Source organism: Amblyomma maculatum, chromosome 7 (genome assembly GCF_055883805.1).
Source record: "Amblyomma maculatum isolate TAMU_Amacu chromosome 7, ASM5588380v1, whole genome shotgun sequence".
In the NCBI taxonomy this organism is placed as follows: Eukaryota; Metazoa; Arthropoda; class Arachnida; order Ixodida; family Ixodidae; genus Amblyomma; species Amblyomma maculatum.
Window position 1 is genome coordinate 99,676,113 of NC_139350.1, and position 17,782 is coordinate 99,693,894.

Below are 17,782 nucleotides of genomic sequence, written 5' to 3' on the forward strand. Positions count from 1 at the left end.
CACAAACGTAACGCGCAAGCAAATTATAATTTGCGGCAATGAAACCGAAACAAGAACTAACTGCCAGTTGCTTTCACGCTAAAATCCATTGGACGACGCGTAAGCAATTTGAAATTCGTGCCAGTGAAACCGGAACAAGAAGCATTCGAAAGTCATCCGCCGCTAGGCGAGCAAGAGTCGATTGGGCTAAAGCCTTAGATTGGACCGCTGGGGTCTAAGGGAGTGCCCTCTTTTGTTCTTTCTTTCTCTATGGTAGACCCTCCGCACCTCCGTTAGGCGTCTCCCAGTCGTTCTCGCCTGTAACAGTGGTAGTTCACTGCAACAGTGGTGTTCCCTCTTCTATTCGTTTGGGAAATTGTGCAGGCAAGTGTTAAATTCATTTGTACCTCCAAATAACCCGGCCAATCTTGCGAACGATGCGGGCGCTCCACTTGGCGAGCAGTTTCCGAAAAGAAATTCTTAAAAGCCCAGCATCAAATAACGAAAGTTCGTACAATGCACTAAGCCTAAGATGTAAGATGGCATTCCATCGAACTGCCGTTCATAATCCGTTTGTCGACGTAATGCAGCGCTCGCGCCTCGCTGCTAAACCGCATTTTCAAGGCACTGTTAAAGAATCTTAATTCTAGAATGTCCATGTTTGGCCAGGTTATCTGTTTTGTATGAATACAGCGCATTGCGCAATTACATGTGCGCCTTACAATGCTTTTCTCCGCTACACTGCTGAATTCTTGGTACTCAATTTTCGCACAGAAATGGCATTTGGTCGGCAGAATATTTTACATACTAAATTTAGGTTGCTTGATTTGATCAGAAGTTGGATGTTCCTAGAAGCGGCGGGAAAGCGAGACGAACTGCTGTCCCAGCAATCGATGGCCCTAGTGCAGTCTCGTGCTATTTGTCACTCTGTCACAGTTGTTTGGCAGATGCTTTTTGCAAATGGCGCAAGCAAGCGGCACAGGTGTCATAGGGCAGCGGCTCGTTTCTCAGGCGCCCTATATGATAGCAACATATCCGCGACTTCTGGTCGAATCAAATAACCCGAACAGATTTAGTATAAATACTATATTGATGACTAAATGTAGTTTCTGTGCTAAAGTTGAAATTGGCACATGCAGCGACTTAGCTGAGAGAATTAATCTACGGCACACATGTAATTGTGCAAAGCGGTCTAGATCACTTTAGGCTTACAGAGATTGGTATCTTCCCCGCGCACAAGTCCGGTACGTACTTAACATGGTTCGGCAGTATGGTTTACTGAAAACATTATAGTTTTTAGCAAAATAATGTCAAGGTTATCCGTTATCCCTGTGGCGCTGGACCCTGTAGGCAATGGTGTTAATAAAAACCTCGCATGTTCTATGAGCAGCTGAACGCTATCACCAACCAATATCTTGAACATTCCAAAGTGCGGCCATTCTGCAGGAGGAGAATCATGTGCAAACCAGCAGACTTTGATGCACTATGCAGATTTGCTGCTTTGCTCATTCGATCCCCTCTGTGCTGGTTCAAAACGATTATGAGCAACTTGCCTACATAAAAACAATAATTGGCGGTGCAGATTCTGCCGCTAAGGCAGCAGAGATTCTGGGTGTTCTATGTTTAAGGTGGCATCCTTTCAGTTTACAAGCATTCCACACAGCGTGGGGATCTCATACACCAAATTGAATTTAATGTTTCAACTTATGCAAGACCTTTTTGCTTGGCCATGCAGATCAAGTCTGGAAGATCCACTCTAACCCCAAGCATTGCAGTGTAGTAATTGCTGGGAATTTGTTTTCAGTGGTAAATATAGCCAACCACACACTGCAGCATTTGTGACGATAGTTGATCAGATGTTTTCACTTTGTAGTCGCCTATAGCTGCTATCTTTGCCCCCATGATCACTCACCTGATGAAATTACCTATCTAAAGGGTGCCAATGAGCCGAGTGTCTGACATTTTCAGCAAGGTAGCTGCTCATGCTTATGGCCTACCTGACAGGAGAGAGCTCATGTGCAAGTATTGTCCACATGGCCACCACACATGCTGAGGCAAGCTTAACAAAGTCAGTTGCTGTGTTTGAGAAGGCTGTTGATAGTGGACTGCATGTAGCGCACTTGACTATATTAAGCAATGCACTGTCACAGGTTATTACAGTGCAGGCTGCTTCCTCAGCATTAGGGACCCTCACTATGTTAACTTGTCCTTCCTCTTATGCAGCTACAGGTTTTATTAAACCAACTACCTCTTCTGCAACCACACCTATGGCTATAACTGGCTTTGACCCAGTCTTGCTCTTGAATCCCTACCACTCATTCTTTATGCAAAAACAATTTGCAAATTACTTATTTCGGCAATAATAGCTGCAGACTATTCATTACTGCCTTTAGTGTATCTACCATTGCAGCCTGCATTTTACACTGTCTTCTTATTGCTCCTGTACAGGCATGGTCAACTGGCATCAAATTTTGAGTCTTGACAGAACCAGGACTACACTGGAACTGGTGTTGCTGCTAGAGCCAACTGCAAAGCTGTCGGCAGGTTACTCCAATTCTGTTGCATTCTGTGCACCTGCTAGTGCCTTCATGTGGGGCACCTTCGAGACTACATCACCCAGCTCGACTTCTTCTTTGAAGGCCAGGCAGAGCGAGAGCCAAAGCTCGTTGCCACATAGTAAATGTAAGATTTTTGTTTGCTCTGCCCTTGCATAAGGTCACAGGAGAGCTGTAAAGGTGAAAAAAAGGCAATTCAAACAATCACAGTGCAGTGTCGTGCTGAAAAGAACCACCCAACATATGCACTAGGTCACTTTGGTATATTAATTTAGGCCTTAAACCTGAATAGCATATTTTGTCACTGAACACTACTTTCTTAGTTTCCACTCTTACAAAATTAGTTGTTAGGAAAGGTACCATTTTTAAACTTTTTCACCAAAGCCTGCTTTCAAGGTAGTTTCTGAGCTAAAGTTTAGTTAAATAAGCCAAACCCCACCCCGCATTTTCGATTCCTAATTATTCCATACAGAAAATATTAAATATATGAATACAGTGAAAACAGAAAAATGACGGTATTTCAGATTTTTAAGAAAGTACTATAAAGTACCTGGAATTGCACTTACCCTGCCCAATGGACTATCTAGAAGTTATTTCAGCACAAACAATTAGTACATCTTTATGATTTTTTTAAATAATAGATTTCCCAAGTGGACACACTTAATTACTCATTCTGACAGCTGTGTTTTTCTATTTGTGCTAAGGTAATGAAACATATATATTCAAAAAGGAGGAAGATAAGCCATCCCTCAAATTTTTATTAAAATTCATCCAACCATTCAAACTTGTAGCCCCTCATCCCCCATAAGTTGTGTTCCCCCAAAACTACTGCACATACTATTTTTAAGCTTTTACTTATGTTCCCAAGCAGCAGTATTTTATTGAACCAAGCATGGTGAATCATCAATGGCCAGTGCTTCCATAATTGGCACTATGCTGGACATCAATCTAAATTTGTGCTTGGATGGTGTGACAAGCCTACCAGTGGCCATGCTAGAAAGGCCAAGCATGTGCAATCATTGGAAAGGTCAGGGACCATGATAACACCTACATGCAGACACCATGTTGAATGCAAGCAGTTTCTTTAATTGTATGTCAATTATGTTGGTCAATGTGTATTTTAGCCTTTTCCTAGCACCTGTTTTCACAACGACCAGTTGTTTCCACCCTTCTGTAACCTTATTCAAGATTTTATACCTGAACAGTTTTGGGGTCACCAATTCTGGCTGGGCATGTAAAATGAATCAAGGCCTTCTAGAAGGTTTGAAAAAACACTTAATATGGCCACTTGACAAGCTTATGTGAAAATGCAGCAGTAAGCAGTTGATAGCGATGCTGCAAGCTTCCTGCAAAGAAGTGATAAGTACTCTTTGGAACAGGGTTTCAAATAATTCATGCATTTTTTTCATATATGTGAAACAAGCTGACTTGCTGGAAATCAACATGAATGAGAGGCATAATTAGTTGCCATGCATAATTTTACAATTTATAAGCTTGAATATCTGCAATAAATTAGTAATGTCTTTATACATTGTTTTTACACATACATATATCTGTAAATCCAACAGGAATATTGTTTGATATACGACAGATGAGTACTGCAAAATACACCACACTCAGGACACCGACTTTGGACATTTATTTCAGTTAAGCGACTCACATCAGTGCTAGTTGCATAGCTCATGCACTTGTTGATGCTGCAATGGCATGACACCTACCAGTGCAGCCACCGTCCTGATCGCGTGCAAACATTAACTACATTTGGTGGAATCTGCGACGCATGCCTCGTGTCAAAAAGCCTGCACATCGTACTTGCAAAATAGACCACAAAAACAAAATGAAGCACTTTAAACCCTGAAACCATTAGAAATGACATTGCATCTTTTAGAACACACTGAAAAAAAAAAACAGACTAAAGGAAGAGCTAAGAACACAAACTGTGGCTAAGAATACAGCCAGCAGTGTACTAGTTGGGCGCCATATGAGTGCAGTACAATTACCACCTATACGATTAGGTGCACCTTAATTGTATTCTAAGGCTTTTTTCTGCACGCATTACCCAAGACCTGCTAGCCCCTACCGGTCAACAGTTTCAACGCCAAATGCGAGGCAAAGTGCCTATATACCTCGATTGAACCGCTCGTTTATCGTGCTGAAATTCGGCACACAGTGACGACCTTCTATAATTTTCAAACTCACATTCACATGATTTACTCTATTAATTCGATCAGAACTGACTAGAAATTCTTGCATGCAGGCTGCAATAGTGACGCAAAACAAGTTTGATAGCGGACAATGCAAGTGACATGCAAAGTCCTAATTGTGATCGAACAGCTTAGGATATTGACCGAACCTGAATTGAAAATTGCAGATAGTGCGTTGTACACCAAATACGCCGTCTGTGAGCCAAATTTGAGTGCGAAGAAGCTAGAGGTTCAAAAGAGTGAACTTTTTGCAGTGAAATAGTGTATATGTTCCTTCTAAAAACCACTTTTTTCTTTAGAGCATTAGCATCAATTTCAAATGCCAATGTGTGTGAATGTGTGAAATAAGCAAGGGCCAACTTCCGAAACTGTCCCAAAGTGTAAACTTTAGCCTTACCTTATACATATACAAGCAGCTGCAGCAGGCGATACGCGTACACTGACCGAGGTGGTGACAAAATGAAACTGCGCAAAACGTGCCACTAATAAAAGCAATTCTAGGCAGGTGTATAGGCCCTGGTAGCGTATATACAGCATGGGTATGCGATCCATTCTGTGCATTATAGGATAATGCAAGGTGGCCACAGTTGGCAAGAGATCGATAATTTTCCTGTATAGCTGCATTCTACATGGTATCCAAGCTATTTCCTATCAAATGTGCAGTGTTTGCAAAGTATGATGGCCACTGAGAGGATTCCAAGACATGTCCAATGACAAGCCATTGCCATTGCTGCTTCACTGGTGGCCTCAGTGTTATACAGATTTGTTTACTGCAGCACTGTTATTCTTTCTGACCTTTAGTGACTAAACTGGGACATCTGTTTAATATGTTTTTTTTAGTAGGGTATGCATTCTATACATTTCTGGTTTAATTTTGTTTGAAAGTATCATGCGCACTGTAGTTGGGGGCTCATAATGAACTTTTATTGCCGAGAATTTACCTTATCTTAGTGCATACATTAGTTTTGCAGTGCCTGGTCACAGTTCACAACAGAGGCCTTGATACATTCCAAAATGCTACTTGCAATAACATTATGCTGTGTACCTTTGCATCCAGTGGTCCTGTGGGTGATCCCTTCCAGCAAACTGACTGGTTAACAAAGCATGTTTAAAAGCCAGGTCATTAGCATATTTGCTTCATTTCATTGCAGTTGGCTGGGGCCATCTGTTCTCACAAAATCATTGGATCATGTCATAACAGCAAGCAATTTTTGAAATTTGGAATGCCAAAAATCCACCACTTTGTTGCTATGACAATGTGCTTCTGCTGACGACTGGATGTGTGCTAAGGAATTTCAAGTCTAAAAAAAATATCTATTTTCTGCACAATGAATAATCCCCATTAACTGAGGTTAACTTTTCATAAAAAGTGGGTTTATTGCAGGAGAAAATATGGCCACCTATTCATGGTTTCTGAATAGAGCATAAGCTTTGCCTGCAGATTGGCGGAGGATTCATGCGGTGTCCTGGGGAGAATACATGGCGACGAATTATGGATAATTTATATCTTTTTTTTAGATTTACATATTGTACAAATAAGTTATGTATTGAAAAGCTTGTTGTATTGTCTCGTGCTAATATCCTTGTAGACTCAAGACTGTGGGAAACCAAGAATAAAGTGAATTGCTGTGTCTCAAGAGCCTCACAGAAGCCCTACGATAAGGCATGCTAAAAATGCATTGTACCAATTTAGGCTGTTGGAGGAGATTCACAACAGGTTTATCAAATGTTATTGTGAAGCCATATTATCGGTACCAGATATTACGGCCATGAATCCACAATACTACTCCTCCAGCTGAAAATTAATCTTTTTGACTGCATTAGTAAGTGTCTTGTTCTTACAGGCAGTTCTAGCCACTTTGCAATGCTTGCAGATGCCCTGGTGATTTTACAATAGCAGTGGAGTGAATTAGTATGACAGCTTTTGGTTCAGAGCTGTCTTATGCTTCAGTATTCTAGCACACATCTGCCTTGGTTATAACAGCCACCCTGTAAGCCATGACCACATGAAGCTGAAAATTATGTTTTGGAGGGCATATGTAAGCTTTATCCCAAATTTCCTGGTTTGGTTTTGTGTTTCACAGTAATGGTACGAGGGATGCCTGATTCAGTGTTTAAAGTTTAACATGACAAGGCTAGCTGCTGCATTTGTGCATATTTAACTTCAACTTTCTGCAGGTTTTTATTTATTCAATGGCAGTTTTACAGATCAGTTTCACTTGATGCTGAAAATATACAACAGGAAAAGCTCAAAGTATCAGAAGCTAATTTCTATCAGCATGGCCTTTGAATCTTGCTGTAAAAAGGTCAGATGGCAATCTGCATTAAAACAGTTTGTACGATGCTGAAGGTCTTGCCTATTTATTTCTTCCTTGCATATTGACTATTTTATTATGCCAGAAGTTACTGACACTGTACTTAAGTTTTTGACTGCAAGGATTCTTTATTTATTTTGCAGGACATGTGCAATTTTAATGTAACTATTTTTCTTTAGTTATATCAAAATTGCATATGTTCTGCAAAATAACAAATACATAGTGGCTGGCTAGTTGGTTTAGCATACTGAGCTACAATGCAGTAGCAACAAGGATAAGAACAAGAGACATAGGCAAGAACACTGGCACCAACATCGTTTATTTTCTTCAACTGGCTTATATAAAGAGCAGTTGTATGACAACAAAAAGGAAAAAAGAAAAGAAGGAAACGAAGTGAAGCCGTCGTATGATTTATAGCATTGCTCCTATCGCCTCCAGTCATTATCGTGCTCCCGGGTGCACAGAAACGGCAGTTCTTTCTTGCTTAAGTGTAGATGGCATGCTTACACATTTATTAGAGAACCTTGATATGGCCTGACCCTCTGCTATCAAAGAACAAGAGAGGGCACTCCCATAGACCCCAGCGGTCCAATTTAAGGCTTTAGCCCAATCGACTCTTGCTCGCCTAGCAGCGGATGGCTTTCGAATGCTTCTTGTTCCGGTTTCACTGGCACGAATTTCAAATTGCTTACGCGTCGTCCAATGGGTTTTAGCATGAAAGCAACTGGCAGACAGTTCTTGTTTCAGTTTCATTGGCGCAAATTATAAATTGCTTGCGCGTTACGTTTGTGGCCTGAGGTAGATGGAATGTCTCACCTAATCCCTTCTGCGAATTTCGTAGTCCCGAAATTCTTTTGAATGTAAGATGTACACAGTGGTGTTCCCTCTTCTATTCGTTTCGGAAATAGTGCAGGCAAGTATTAATTCTATTTGTATCTCAAAATAACCTGGCCAATCTTGCGAATGATGCGGGTGCTCCACTTGGCGAGCAGTTTCCGAAGAGAAATTCTTAAAAGTCCAGCATCAAATAACGAAAGTTTGTACAATGCACTAAGCCTAAGATGTAAGATAGCATTCCATTGAACTGCCGTTCATAATCCGTTTGTCGACGTCCTGCAGTGCTCGCGCCTCGGTGCTAAACCGTATTTTCAAGGCACTGCTAAAGCACCTTAATTCTACAGGGTCTTGAATATTTCGGGGCTGAGATTTAAAAAATTCCTATACAAAATCTATTTTGCGTAGGAATTTTTTAAATCCCAGCTCCCTAATATTCAAGACCCTGTAAATGTCTTCATGTTTGGCCAGGTTATCTGTTTTGTATGAATACAGCGTATTGCGCAAGTACATGTGCGCCTTACAATGCTTTTCTCCGCTACACTGCTGAATTCTTGGTACTCAATTTTCGCATAGAAATGGCATTTGGTCGGCAAAATATTTTACATACTAAATTTAGGTTGCTTGATTTGATCAGAAGTTCGATGTTCCTAGAAGCGGCGGGAAAGCGAGACGAGCTGCTGTCCCAGCAATCGATGGCCCTAGTTGTGCAGTCTCGTGCTGTTTGTCACTCTGTCACAGTTCTTTGGCAGATGCTTGTTGCAAATGGCACAAGCAAGCGGCACAGGTGTCATAGGGCAGCGGCTCGTTTCTCAGGCGCCCTATATGAGAGCAACATATCCGCGACTTCTGGTCGAATCAAATAACCCGAACATATTTAGTATAAATACTATATTGATGACTAAATGTTGTTTCTGTGCTAAAGTTGAAATTGGCACATGCAGCGATTTAGCTGAGAGAATTAATCTACGGCACACATGTAATTGTGCAAAGCGGTCTAGATCACTTTAGGCTTACAGAGATTGGTATCTTCCCCGCGCACAAGCCCGGTACGTACTTAACATGGTTCGGCAGTATGATTTACTGAAAACAATATAGTTTTTGGCAAAATAATGTCAAGGTTATCCCTGTGGCGCTGGACCCTGTAGGCAATGGTGTTAATAAAAACCTCGCATGTTCTATGAGCAGCTGAGCGCTATCACCAACCGTTATCTTGAACATTCCAAAGTGCGGCCATTCTGCAGGAGGAGAATCATGTGCAAACCAGCAGACTTTGATGCACTATGCAGATTTGCTGCTTTGCTCATTCGATCCCCTCTGTGCTGGTTCAAAACGATTATGAGCAACTTGCCTACATAAAAACAATAATTGGCGGTGCAGATTCTGCCGCTAAGGCAGCAGAGATTCTGGGTGTTCTATGTTTAAGGTGGCATCCTTTCAGTTTACAAGCATTCCACACAGCGTGGGGATCTCATACACCAAATTGAATTTAATGTTTCAACTTATGCAAGACCTTTTTGCTTGGCCATGCAGATCAAGTCTGCAAGATCCACTCTAACCCCAAGCATTGCAGTGTAGTAATTGCTGGGAATTTGTTTTCAGTGGTAAATATAGCCAACCACACACTGCAGCATTTGTGACGATAGTTGATCAGATGTTTTCACTTTGTAGTCGCCTATAGCTGCTATCTTTGCCCCCATGATCACTCACCTGATGAAATTACCTATCTAAAGGGTGCCAATGAGCCGAGTGTCTGACATTTTCAGCAAGGTAGCTGCTCATGCTTATGGCCTACCTGACAGGAGAGAGCTCATGTGCAAGTATTGTCCACATGGCCACCACACATGCTGAGGCAAGCTTAACAAAGTCAGTTGCTGTGTTTGAGAAGGCTGTTGATAGTGGACTGCATGTAGCGCACTTGACTATATTAAGCAATGTACTGTCACAGGTTATTACAGTGCAGGCTGCTTCCTCAGCATTAGGGACCCTCACTATGTTAACTTGTCCTTCCTCTTATGCAGCTACAGGTTTTATTAAACCAACTACCTCTTCTGCAACCACACCTATGGCTATAACTGGCTTTGACACAGTCTTGCTCTTGAATCCCTACCACTCATTCTTTATGCAAAAGCAATTTGCAAATTACTTATTTCGGCAATAATAGCTGCAGACTATTCATTGACTGCCTTTTTGTATCTACCATTGCAGCCTGCATTTTACACCGTCTTCTTATTGCTCCTGTACAGGCATGGTCAACTGGCATCAAATTTCGAGTCTTGACAGAACCAGGACTACACTGGAACTGGTGTCGCTGCTAGAGCCAACTGTAAAGCTGTCGGCAGGTGACTCCAATTCTGTTGCGTTCAGTGCACCTGCTAGTGCCTTCATGTGGGGCACCTTCGAGACTACATCACCCAGCTCCACTTCTTCTTTGAAGGCCAGGCAGAGCGAGAGCCCGAGCTCGTTGCCACATAGTAAATGTAAGATTTTTGTTTGCTCTGCCCTTGCATAAGGTCACAGGAGAGCTGTAAAGGTGAAAAAAAGGCAATTCAAACAATCACAGTGCAGTGTCGTGCTGAAAAGAACCACCCAACATATGCACTAGGTCACTTTGGTATATTAATTTAGGCCTTAAACCTGAATAGCATATTTTGTCACTGAACACTACTTTCTCAGTTTCCACTCTTGCAAAATTAGTTGTTAGGAAAGGTACCATTTTTAAACTTTTTCACCAAAGCCTGCTTTCAAGGTAGTCTCTGAGCTAAAGTTTTGTTAAATAAGCCAAACCCCACCCTGCATTATCGATTCCTAATTATTCCATGAAGAAAATATTAAATATATGAATACAGTGAAAACAGAAAAATGAAGGCTGTCAGGTTTTTAAGAAAGTACCATAAAGTACCTGCAATTGCCCTTACCCTGCCCAATGGACTATCTAGAAGTTATTTCAGCACAAACAATTAGTACATCTTTGATTTTTTTAAATAATAGATTTCCCAAGTGGACACACTTAATTACTCATTCTGACAGCTGCGCTTTTCTATTTGTGCTAAGGTAAAGAAACTTATACATTCAAATAAGAGGAAGATAAGCCATCCCTCAAATTTTTATTAAAATTCATCCAACAGTTCAAACTAGTAGCCCCACAACCCCCATAAGTTGTGTTCCCCAAAAACTACTGCACATTCTATTTTTAAGCTTTTACTTATATTCCCAAGCTGCAGTATTTTATTGAACCAAGCATGGTAAATCAATGGCCAGTGCTTCCATAATGGCATCATGCTGGATATCAATCTAAATTTGTGCTTGGATGGTGTGACAAGCCTACCAGTGGCCATGCTAGAAAGGCCAAGCATGTGCAATCATTGGAAGGGTCAGGGACCATGATAACACCTACATGCAGACACCATGTTGAATGCAAGCAGTTTCTTTAATTGTATGTCAATTATGCTGGTCAATGTGTATTTTAGCCTTTTCCTAGCACCTGTTTTCACAACGACCAGTTGTTTCCACCCTTCTGTAACCTTATTCAAGATTTTATACCTGTACAGTTTTGGGGTCACCAATTCTGGCTGGGCATGTAAAATGAATCAAGGCCTTCTAGAAGGTTTGAAAAAACACTTTTTTTTTTTTTTTTTTTTTTTTTAAGTCGATATTTATTGCCTCAGGGCATCAGTAGGTTATGAGATGAAGGATGAATAAATGATTAAATGAATGGAAAACACTTAATATGGCCACTTGACAAGCTTATGTGAAAATGCAGCAGTAAGCAGTTGATAGCGATGCTGCAAGCTTCCTGCAAAGAAGTGATAAGTACTCTTTGGAACAGGCTTTCAAATAATTCATGCATTTTTTTCATATATGTGAAACAAGCTGACTTGCTGCAAATCAACACGAATGAGAGGCATAATTAGTTGCCATGCATAATTTTACAATTTATAAGCTTGAATATCTGCAATAAATTAGTAATGTCTTTATACATTGTTTTTACACATACATATAAATCCAACAGGAATATTGTTTGATATATGACAGATGAGTACTGCAAAATACACCACACTCAGGACACCGACTTTGGACATTTTTTTTATTTCAGTTAAGCTACTCACATCAGTGCTAGTTGCATAGCTCATGCACTTGTTGATGCTGCAATGGCATGACACCTACCAGTGCGGCCACCGTCCTGATCGCCTGCAAACATTAACTACATTTTGGTGGAATCTGCGACGCATGCCTCATGTCAAAAAGCCTGCACATCGTACTTGCAAAATAGACCACAAAAACAAAATGAAGCACTTTGAACCCTGAAACCATTAGAATTGACATTGCATCTTTTAGAGCACACTGAAAAAAAAAACAGACTAAAGGAAGAGCTAAGAACACAAACTGTGGCTAAGAATACAGCCAGCAGTGTACTAGTTGGGCGCCATATGAGTGCAGTACAATTACCACCTATACGATTAGGTGCACCTTAATTATATTTTAAGGCTTTTTTCTGCACGCATTACCCAAGACCTGCTAGCCCCTACCGGTCAACAGTTTCAACGCCAAATGCGAGGCAAAGTGCCTATATATCTCGATTGAACCGCTCGTTTATCGTGCTGAAATTCGGCACACAGTGACGACCTTCTATAATTTTCAAACTCACATTCACATGATTTACTCTATTAATTCGATCAGAACTGACTAGAAATTCTTGCATGCAGGCTGCAATAGTGACGCAAAACAAGTTTGATAGCGGACAATGCAAGTGACATGCAAAGTGCTAATTGTAATCGAACAGCTTAGGATATTGACCGAACCTGAATTGAAAATTGCAGATAGTGCGTTGTACACCAAATACGCCGTCTGTGAGCCAAATTTGAGTGCGACGAAGCTAGAGGTTCAAAAGACTGAACTCTTTGCAGTGCAATAGTGTATATGTTCCTTCCAAAAACCACTTTTTTCTTTAGAGCATTAGCATCAATTTCAAATGCCAATGTGTGTGAATGTGTGAAATATGCAAGGGTCGACTTCCAAAACTGTCCCAAGTGTAAACTTTAGCCTTACCTTATACATATACAAGCAGCTGCAGCAGGCGATACGCGTACACTGACCGAGGTGGTGACAAAATGAAACTGCGCAAAACGTGCTACTAATAAAAGCTATTCTAGGCAGGTGTATAGGCCCTGGTAGCGTATATACAGCATGGGTATGCGATCTATTCTGTGTATAGGATCATGCAAGGTGGCCAGAGTTGGCAAGTGACTGATAATTTTCCTGTATAGCTGCATTCTGCATGGTAGCCAAGCTATTTCCTATCAAATGTGCAGTGTTTGCAAAGTATGATGGCCACTGAGAGGATTCCAAGACATGTCCAATGACAAGCCATTGCCATTGCTGCTTCACTAGTGGCCTCAGTGTCATACAGATTTGTTTACTGCAGCACTGTTATTCTTTCTGACCTTTAGTGCCTAAACTGGGACATCTGTTTAATATGTTTTTTTTAGTAGGGTATGCATTTTATACAATTCTGGTTTAATTTTGTTTGAATGTATCATGCGCACTGTAGTTGGGGGCTCACAATGAATTTCTATTGCTGAGAATTTACCTTATCTTAGTGCATACATTAGTTTTGCAGTGCCTGGTCACAGTTCACAACAGAGGCCTTGATACATTCCAAAATGCTACTTGCAATAACATTATGCTGTGTACCTTTGCATCCAGTGGTCCTGTGGGTGATCCCTTCCAGCAAACTGACTGGTTACCAGAGCACGTTTAAAAGCCAGGTCATTAGCATATTTGATTCATCTCATTGCAGTTGGCTGGGGCCATCTGTTCTCACAAAATCATTGGATCATTTCTTAACAGCAAGCACCTTTTGAAATTGGGAATGCTAAAAATCCACCACTTTGTTGATATGACAATATGCTTCTGTTGATGACTGGATGTGTGCTAAGGAATTTCAAGTCTAAAAAAAATATCTATTTTCAGCACAATGAATAATCCCCATTAACTGAGGTTAACTTTTCATAAAAAGTGGGTTTATTGCAGGAGAAAATATGGTCACCTATTCATGGTTTATGAATAGAGCATATGCTTTGCCTGCAGGTTGGCGGAGGATTCGTGCGGTGTCCTGGGGAGAATACATGGCGACGAATTATGGATAATTTATATCTTTTTTTAGATTTACATATTGTACAAATAAATTACGTATTGAAAAGCTTGTTGTATTGTCTCGTGCTAATATCCTTGTAGACGCAAGACTGTGGGAAACCAAGAATAAAGTGAATTGCTGATGTCTCAAGAGCCTCACAAAAGCCCTACGATAAGGCATGCTAAAAATGCATTGTACCAATTTAGGCTGTTGGAGGAGATTCGCAACAGGTTTATCAAATGTTATTGTGAAGCCATATTATCGGTACCAGATATTACGGCCATGAATCCAGAATACCACTCCTCCAGCTGAAAATTAATCTTTTTGACTGCATTAGTAAGCGCCTTGTTCTTACAGGCAGTTCTAGCCACTTTGCAATGCTTGCAGATGCCCTGGTGATTTTACAATAGCAGTGGAGTGAATTAGTATGACAGCTTTTGGTTCAGAGCTGTCTTATGCTTCAGTATTCTAGCGCACATCTGCCTTGGTTATAACAGCCACCCTGTAAGCCGCGACCACATGAAGCTGAAAATTATGTTTTGGAGGGCATATGTAAGCTTTATCCCAAATTTCCTGGTTTGGTTTTGTGTTTCACAGTAATGGTGCGAGGGATGCCAGATTCAGTGTTTAAAGTTTAACATGACAAGGCTAGCTGCTGCATTTGTGCATATTTAACTTCAACTTTCTGCAGGTTTTCATTTATTCAATGGCAGTTTTACAGATCAGTTTCACTTGATGCTGAAAATATACAACAGGAAAAGCTCAAAGTATCAGAAGCTAATTTCTATCAGCATGGCCTTTGAATCTTGCTGTGAAAAGGTCAGATGGCAATCTGCATTAAAACAGTTTGTGCGATGCTGAAGGTCTTGCCTATTTATTTCTTCCTTGCATATTGACTATTTTATTATGCCAGAAGTTACTGACACTGTACTTAATTTCTGCAAGGATCCTTTATTTATTTTGCAGGACATGTGCAATTTTAATGTAACTATTTTCCTTTAGTTATATCAAAATTGCATATGTTCTGCAAAATAACAAATACATAGTGGCTGGCTAGTTGGTTTAGCATACTGAGATACAGCGCAGTAGCAACATGGGTAAGAACAAGAGACATAGGCAAGAACACTGGCACCAACATCGTTTATTGTCTTCAACTGGCTTATATAAACAGCAGTTGTATGACAACAGAAAGGAAAAAAGAAAGGAAGAAGGAAACGAAGTGAAGCCGTCGTATGATTTATAGCATTGTTCCTATCGCCTCCAGTCATTATCGTGCTCCCGGGTGCACAGAAACGGCAGTTCTTTCTTGCTTAAGTGTAGATGGCATGCTTACACATTTATTAGAGAACGTCGATATGGCCTGACCCTCTGCTAGCAAACCTGTGGTGGTATCAGGACACTTGTGCAGAACAGTTCTTTCAGTCAGGTATACAATCCTTACACTGGCTGCAGTGTTTGCTTAACTCCCTCGAGTTTACATCTTTCAAGTTTCTTCTGTGTTCCTGCAGCCTCGTGTCAAGACACCTGCTTGTTTGGCCAATGTAAATATTGCCACATGACAAGGGAATGGAGTACACATCTTTTCAACAGCGTACAAGATGCAGGCGATGTTTCGTCACATAGTCGGGCTCTCTACTGGTTTCTGAATCAACCTTCTTGCAAAACTGCTGCAATTTTGCTGGGTGTTGAAAAACCACTTCAATCTCCGCTCTGTTCCCAATCTTTTTCAGATGGTCTGCAGTTACGGTATTACAAATATCTTTGACAGTCATTAGCACTAGGTTGGTTCTTTAATTTTATGAGCATGCTTTCTGCTACAGCAAATAGATGTGCAGGGTACCCGGCTTCCTGAAGAGAAACTGCTTCTGAAACAGTACTGCACACTCGAAGAACAGCCTAACATGAGAGACCACTGCACAGTCTAGCAATTACAGTAATGTGGTACTTGTACAGCTCATTGCAATATGGGAAATGCAGCATGTCATTGGAGACCAAAGCGAAATTAATTATACAAAGCACAAGTGTCCTTGAAAATGTTGTTTTATAAATGAAATGAAAGTGATTGACATAAAATTTTTGTCGCTCCCTTAAAATTCTCAGTTTAAAGCTGACAAAGAACAATAAAGATAAGGCTACAAAAACAACTAACACAATATGAAATATGGAAGACGAAGTTATACACAGCTGCGATCACTTGATAAACATCTGGAGTCAAAGCTGTGTTCCCGTGGCCTTACTAAGCTTCTTTGCGATAATAATGCGTGTTCCGGGGGGAATGTGAGAGCAGCAACAGTATGACAAGAAGGAGTCTGAAAGGCCTGCACACAATGCTATCACAGTGGGAGATATTTTAGGTATCAAGATAGATTGCAATGCACAAGAGGTGTAAAGCATATTTTAGAGCTGCAGTCAAACAATATTAGCAAAAAATCTAATTTCATTCCTACACTTATATAAATGTGCCACTATGTTCCATGCTAAAAACTAACAAATCGCAGCAAAAAACATGAAATCTTCGATTCTCCCTGCTACAGCCTGTATACTGCCAACAAACTTATAATATCTAAGGCATAGTCCACATTAAGGTAAAATAAAATAGGACAGAGTTTGCAATAAAAACTATAGTTCCCTCCGACGCCCTAATAACAATTCCGAGAATGTAGAGGCTAGCCCACAGGTTCCCGTCCAAACACGAAACCACAAGATGTTCAAAAAGAAAAAACTTCAGCAAGTACCTTATCACACCTTTCAAGAAAGGAACAAAGTGAAGTGAGTAATTAGCTAAGTTCATTGATGTGACAGTCAAAGGTGCAAAGCATTTTAACACATGATGCAGTGCAGCAATGACATTGGCACACCCTGTGTGGCATTTGTAATTGCAGACAGCGGCCCTTTTTTTGAGTAATGGCTCAGAAGTTAGGCGGAGCGAAAGTCTCAAACAAGCAGCCATACAAGAAGGGACTAATTTCAATGCTTCCACAAACCTGGGTGTCTTTGTCAAGTTCCTAATACTGTAAAATACAAATTTTCACTCTCTTTATCTTGAAATGAGAAAAAAAGCCAGAAATTCAGTCTGTTTTGCCTGCTTCAAGTCGCTCCATACAGTGATCGCAACTGCCCCATCAAAAAAAAAAAATGACCAGTTCACAGACAAAAATGCAACTAAAATCATAGAATTCAGCCTCTTCCAAATGATTCCCAATCAGTTCCAAGTGTGTTTTGGCCATTCAAGAAAAAAATTTGTAACTAAAAAAAGAAGAAAAAAACAGCAATGGGCACAGGAATCTCAGTGACACTGGGTCGCTTCCAGATGGTGCTTTCCTGTGTCTAAAAACACCAACTGCTGTCAACAAAAAAGCTTGCATTAACCAAAATCTAAGTGGTGCCCAATCAGTTCAAATCGCGTTCGAGAAGTTGCAATTTGCCTCTTTTCTAATGAAAGTGCAGGTTTGCTAGGAACTTTTTAAAGGTCTGAGTTGTAAAATATTGTGGGCTGCTATGCAGCCCCACTGCTGAAGTGTCATCCTCATCAAGTGCACCTCTATGTTGACTGCATCTTGGCTAAGGTGCACCAACCACGTTTGTATAGCCCTGCAAGGGAGACCACACAGTGTCAAAGCAACACCCTCCAGTGACATATATTTGCCTGACATCCCCAAGCTCCCACTACCTGCAGGAATTTCAAAGAAACAAACAGAAGCAGCGGCTATTTCATCAGAGGTGCACAAGGCTTCTCAGATCATGGCACACAAATTGGAC

General features: G+C 40.8%; 1 protein-coding gene across 1 annotated transcript; it reads left to right on the forward strand.

Annotated features, from left to right (window-relative positions):
* Nucleotides 1-262: 262 nt before the first annotated feature.
* On the forward strand, nt 263-14,110 carry LOC146184113 (uncharacterized). The gene is made up of 4 exons (XM_084608789.1): nt 263-363; nt 2,428-2,661; nt 10,134-10,367; nt 13,978-14,110. Exons 2-4 carry the CDS (start codon nt 2,430-2,432, stop codon nt 14,034-14,036), a joined length of 525 nt encoding a protein of 174 aa, XP_084464915.1. The 5' UTR covers nt 263-363; nt 2,428-2,429; the 3' UTR covers nt 14,037-14,110.
* Nucleotides 14,111-17,782: the final 3,672 nt, after the last annotated feature.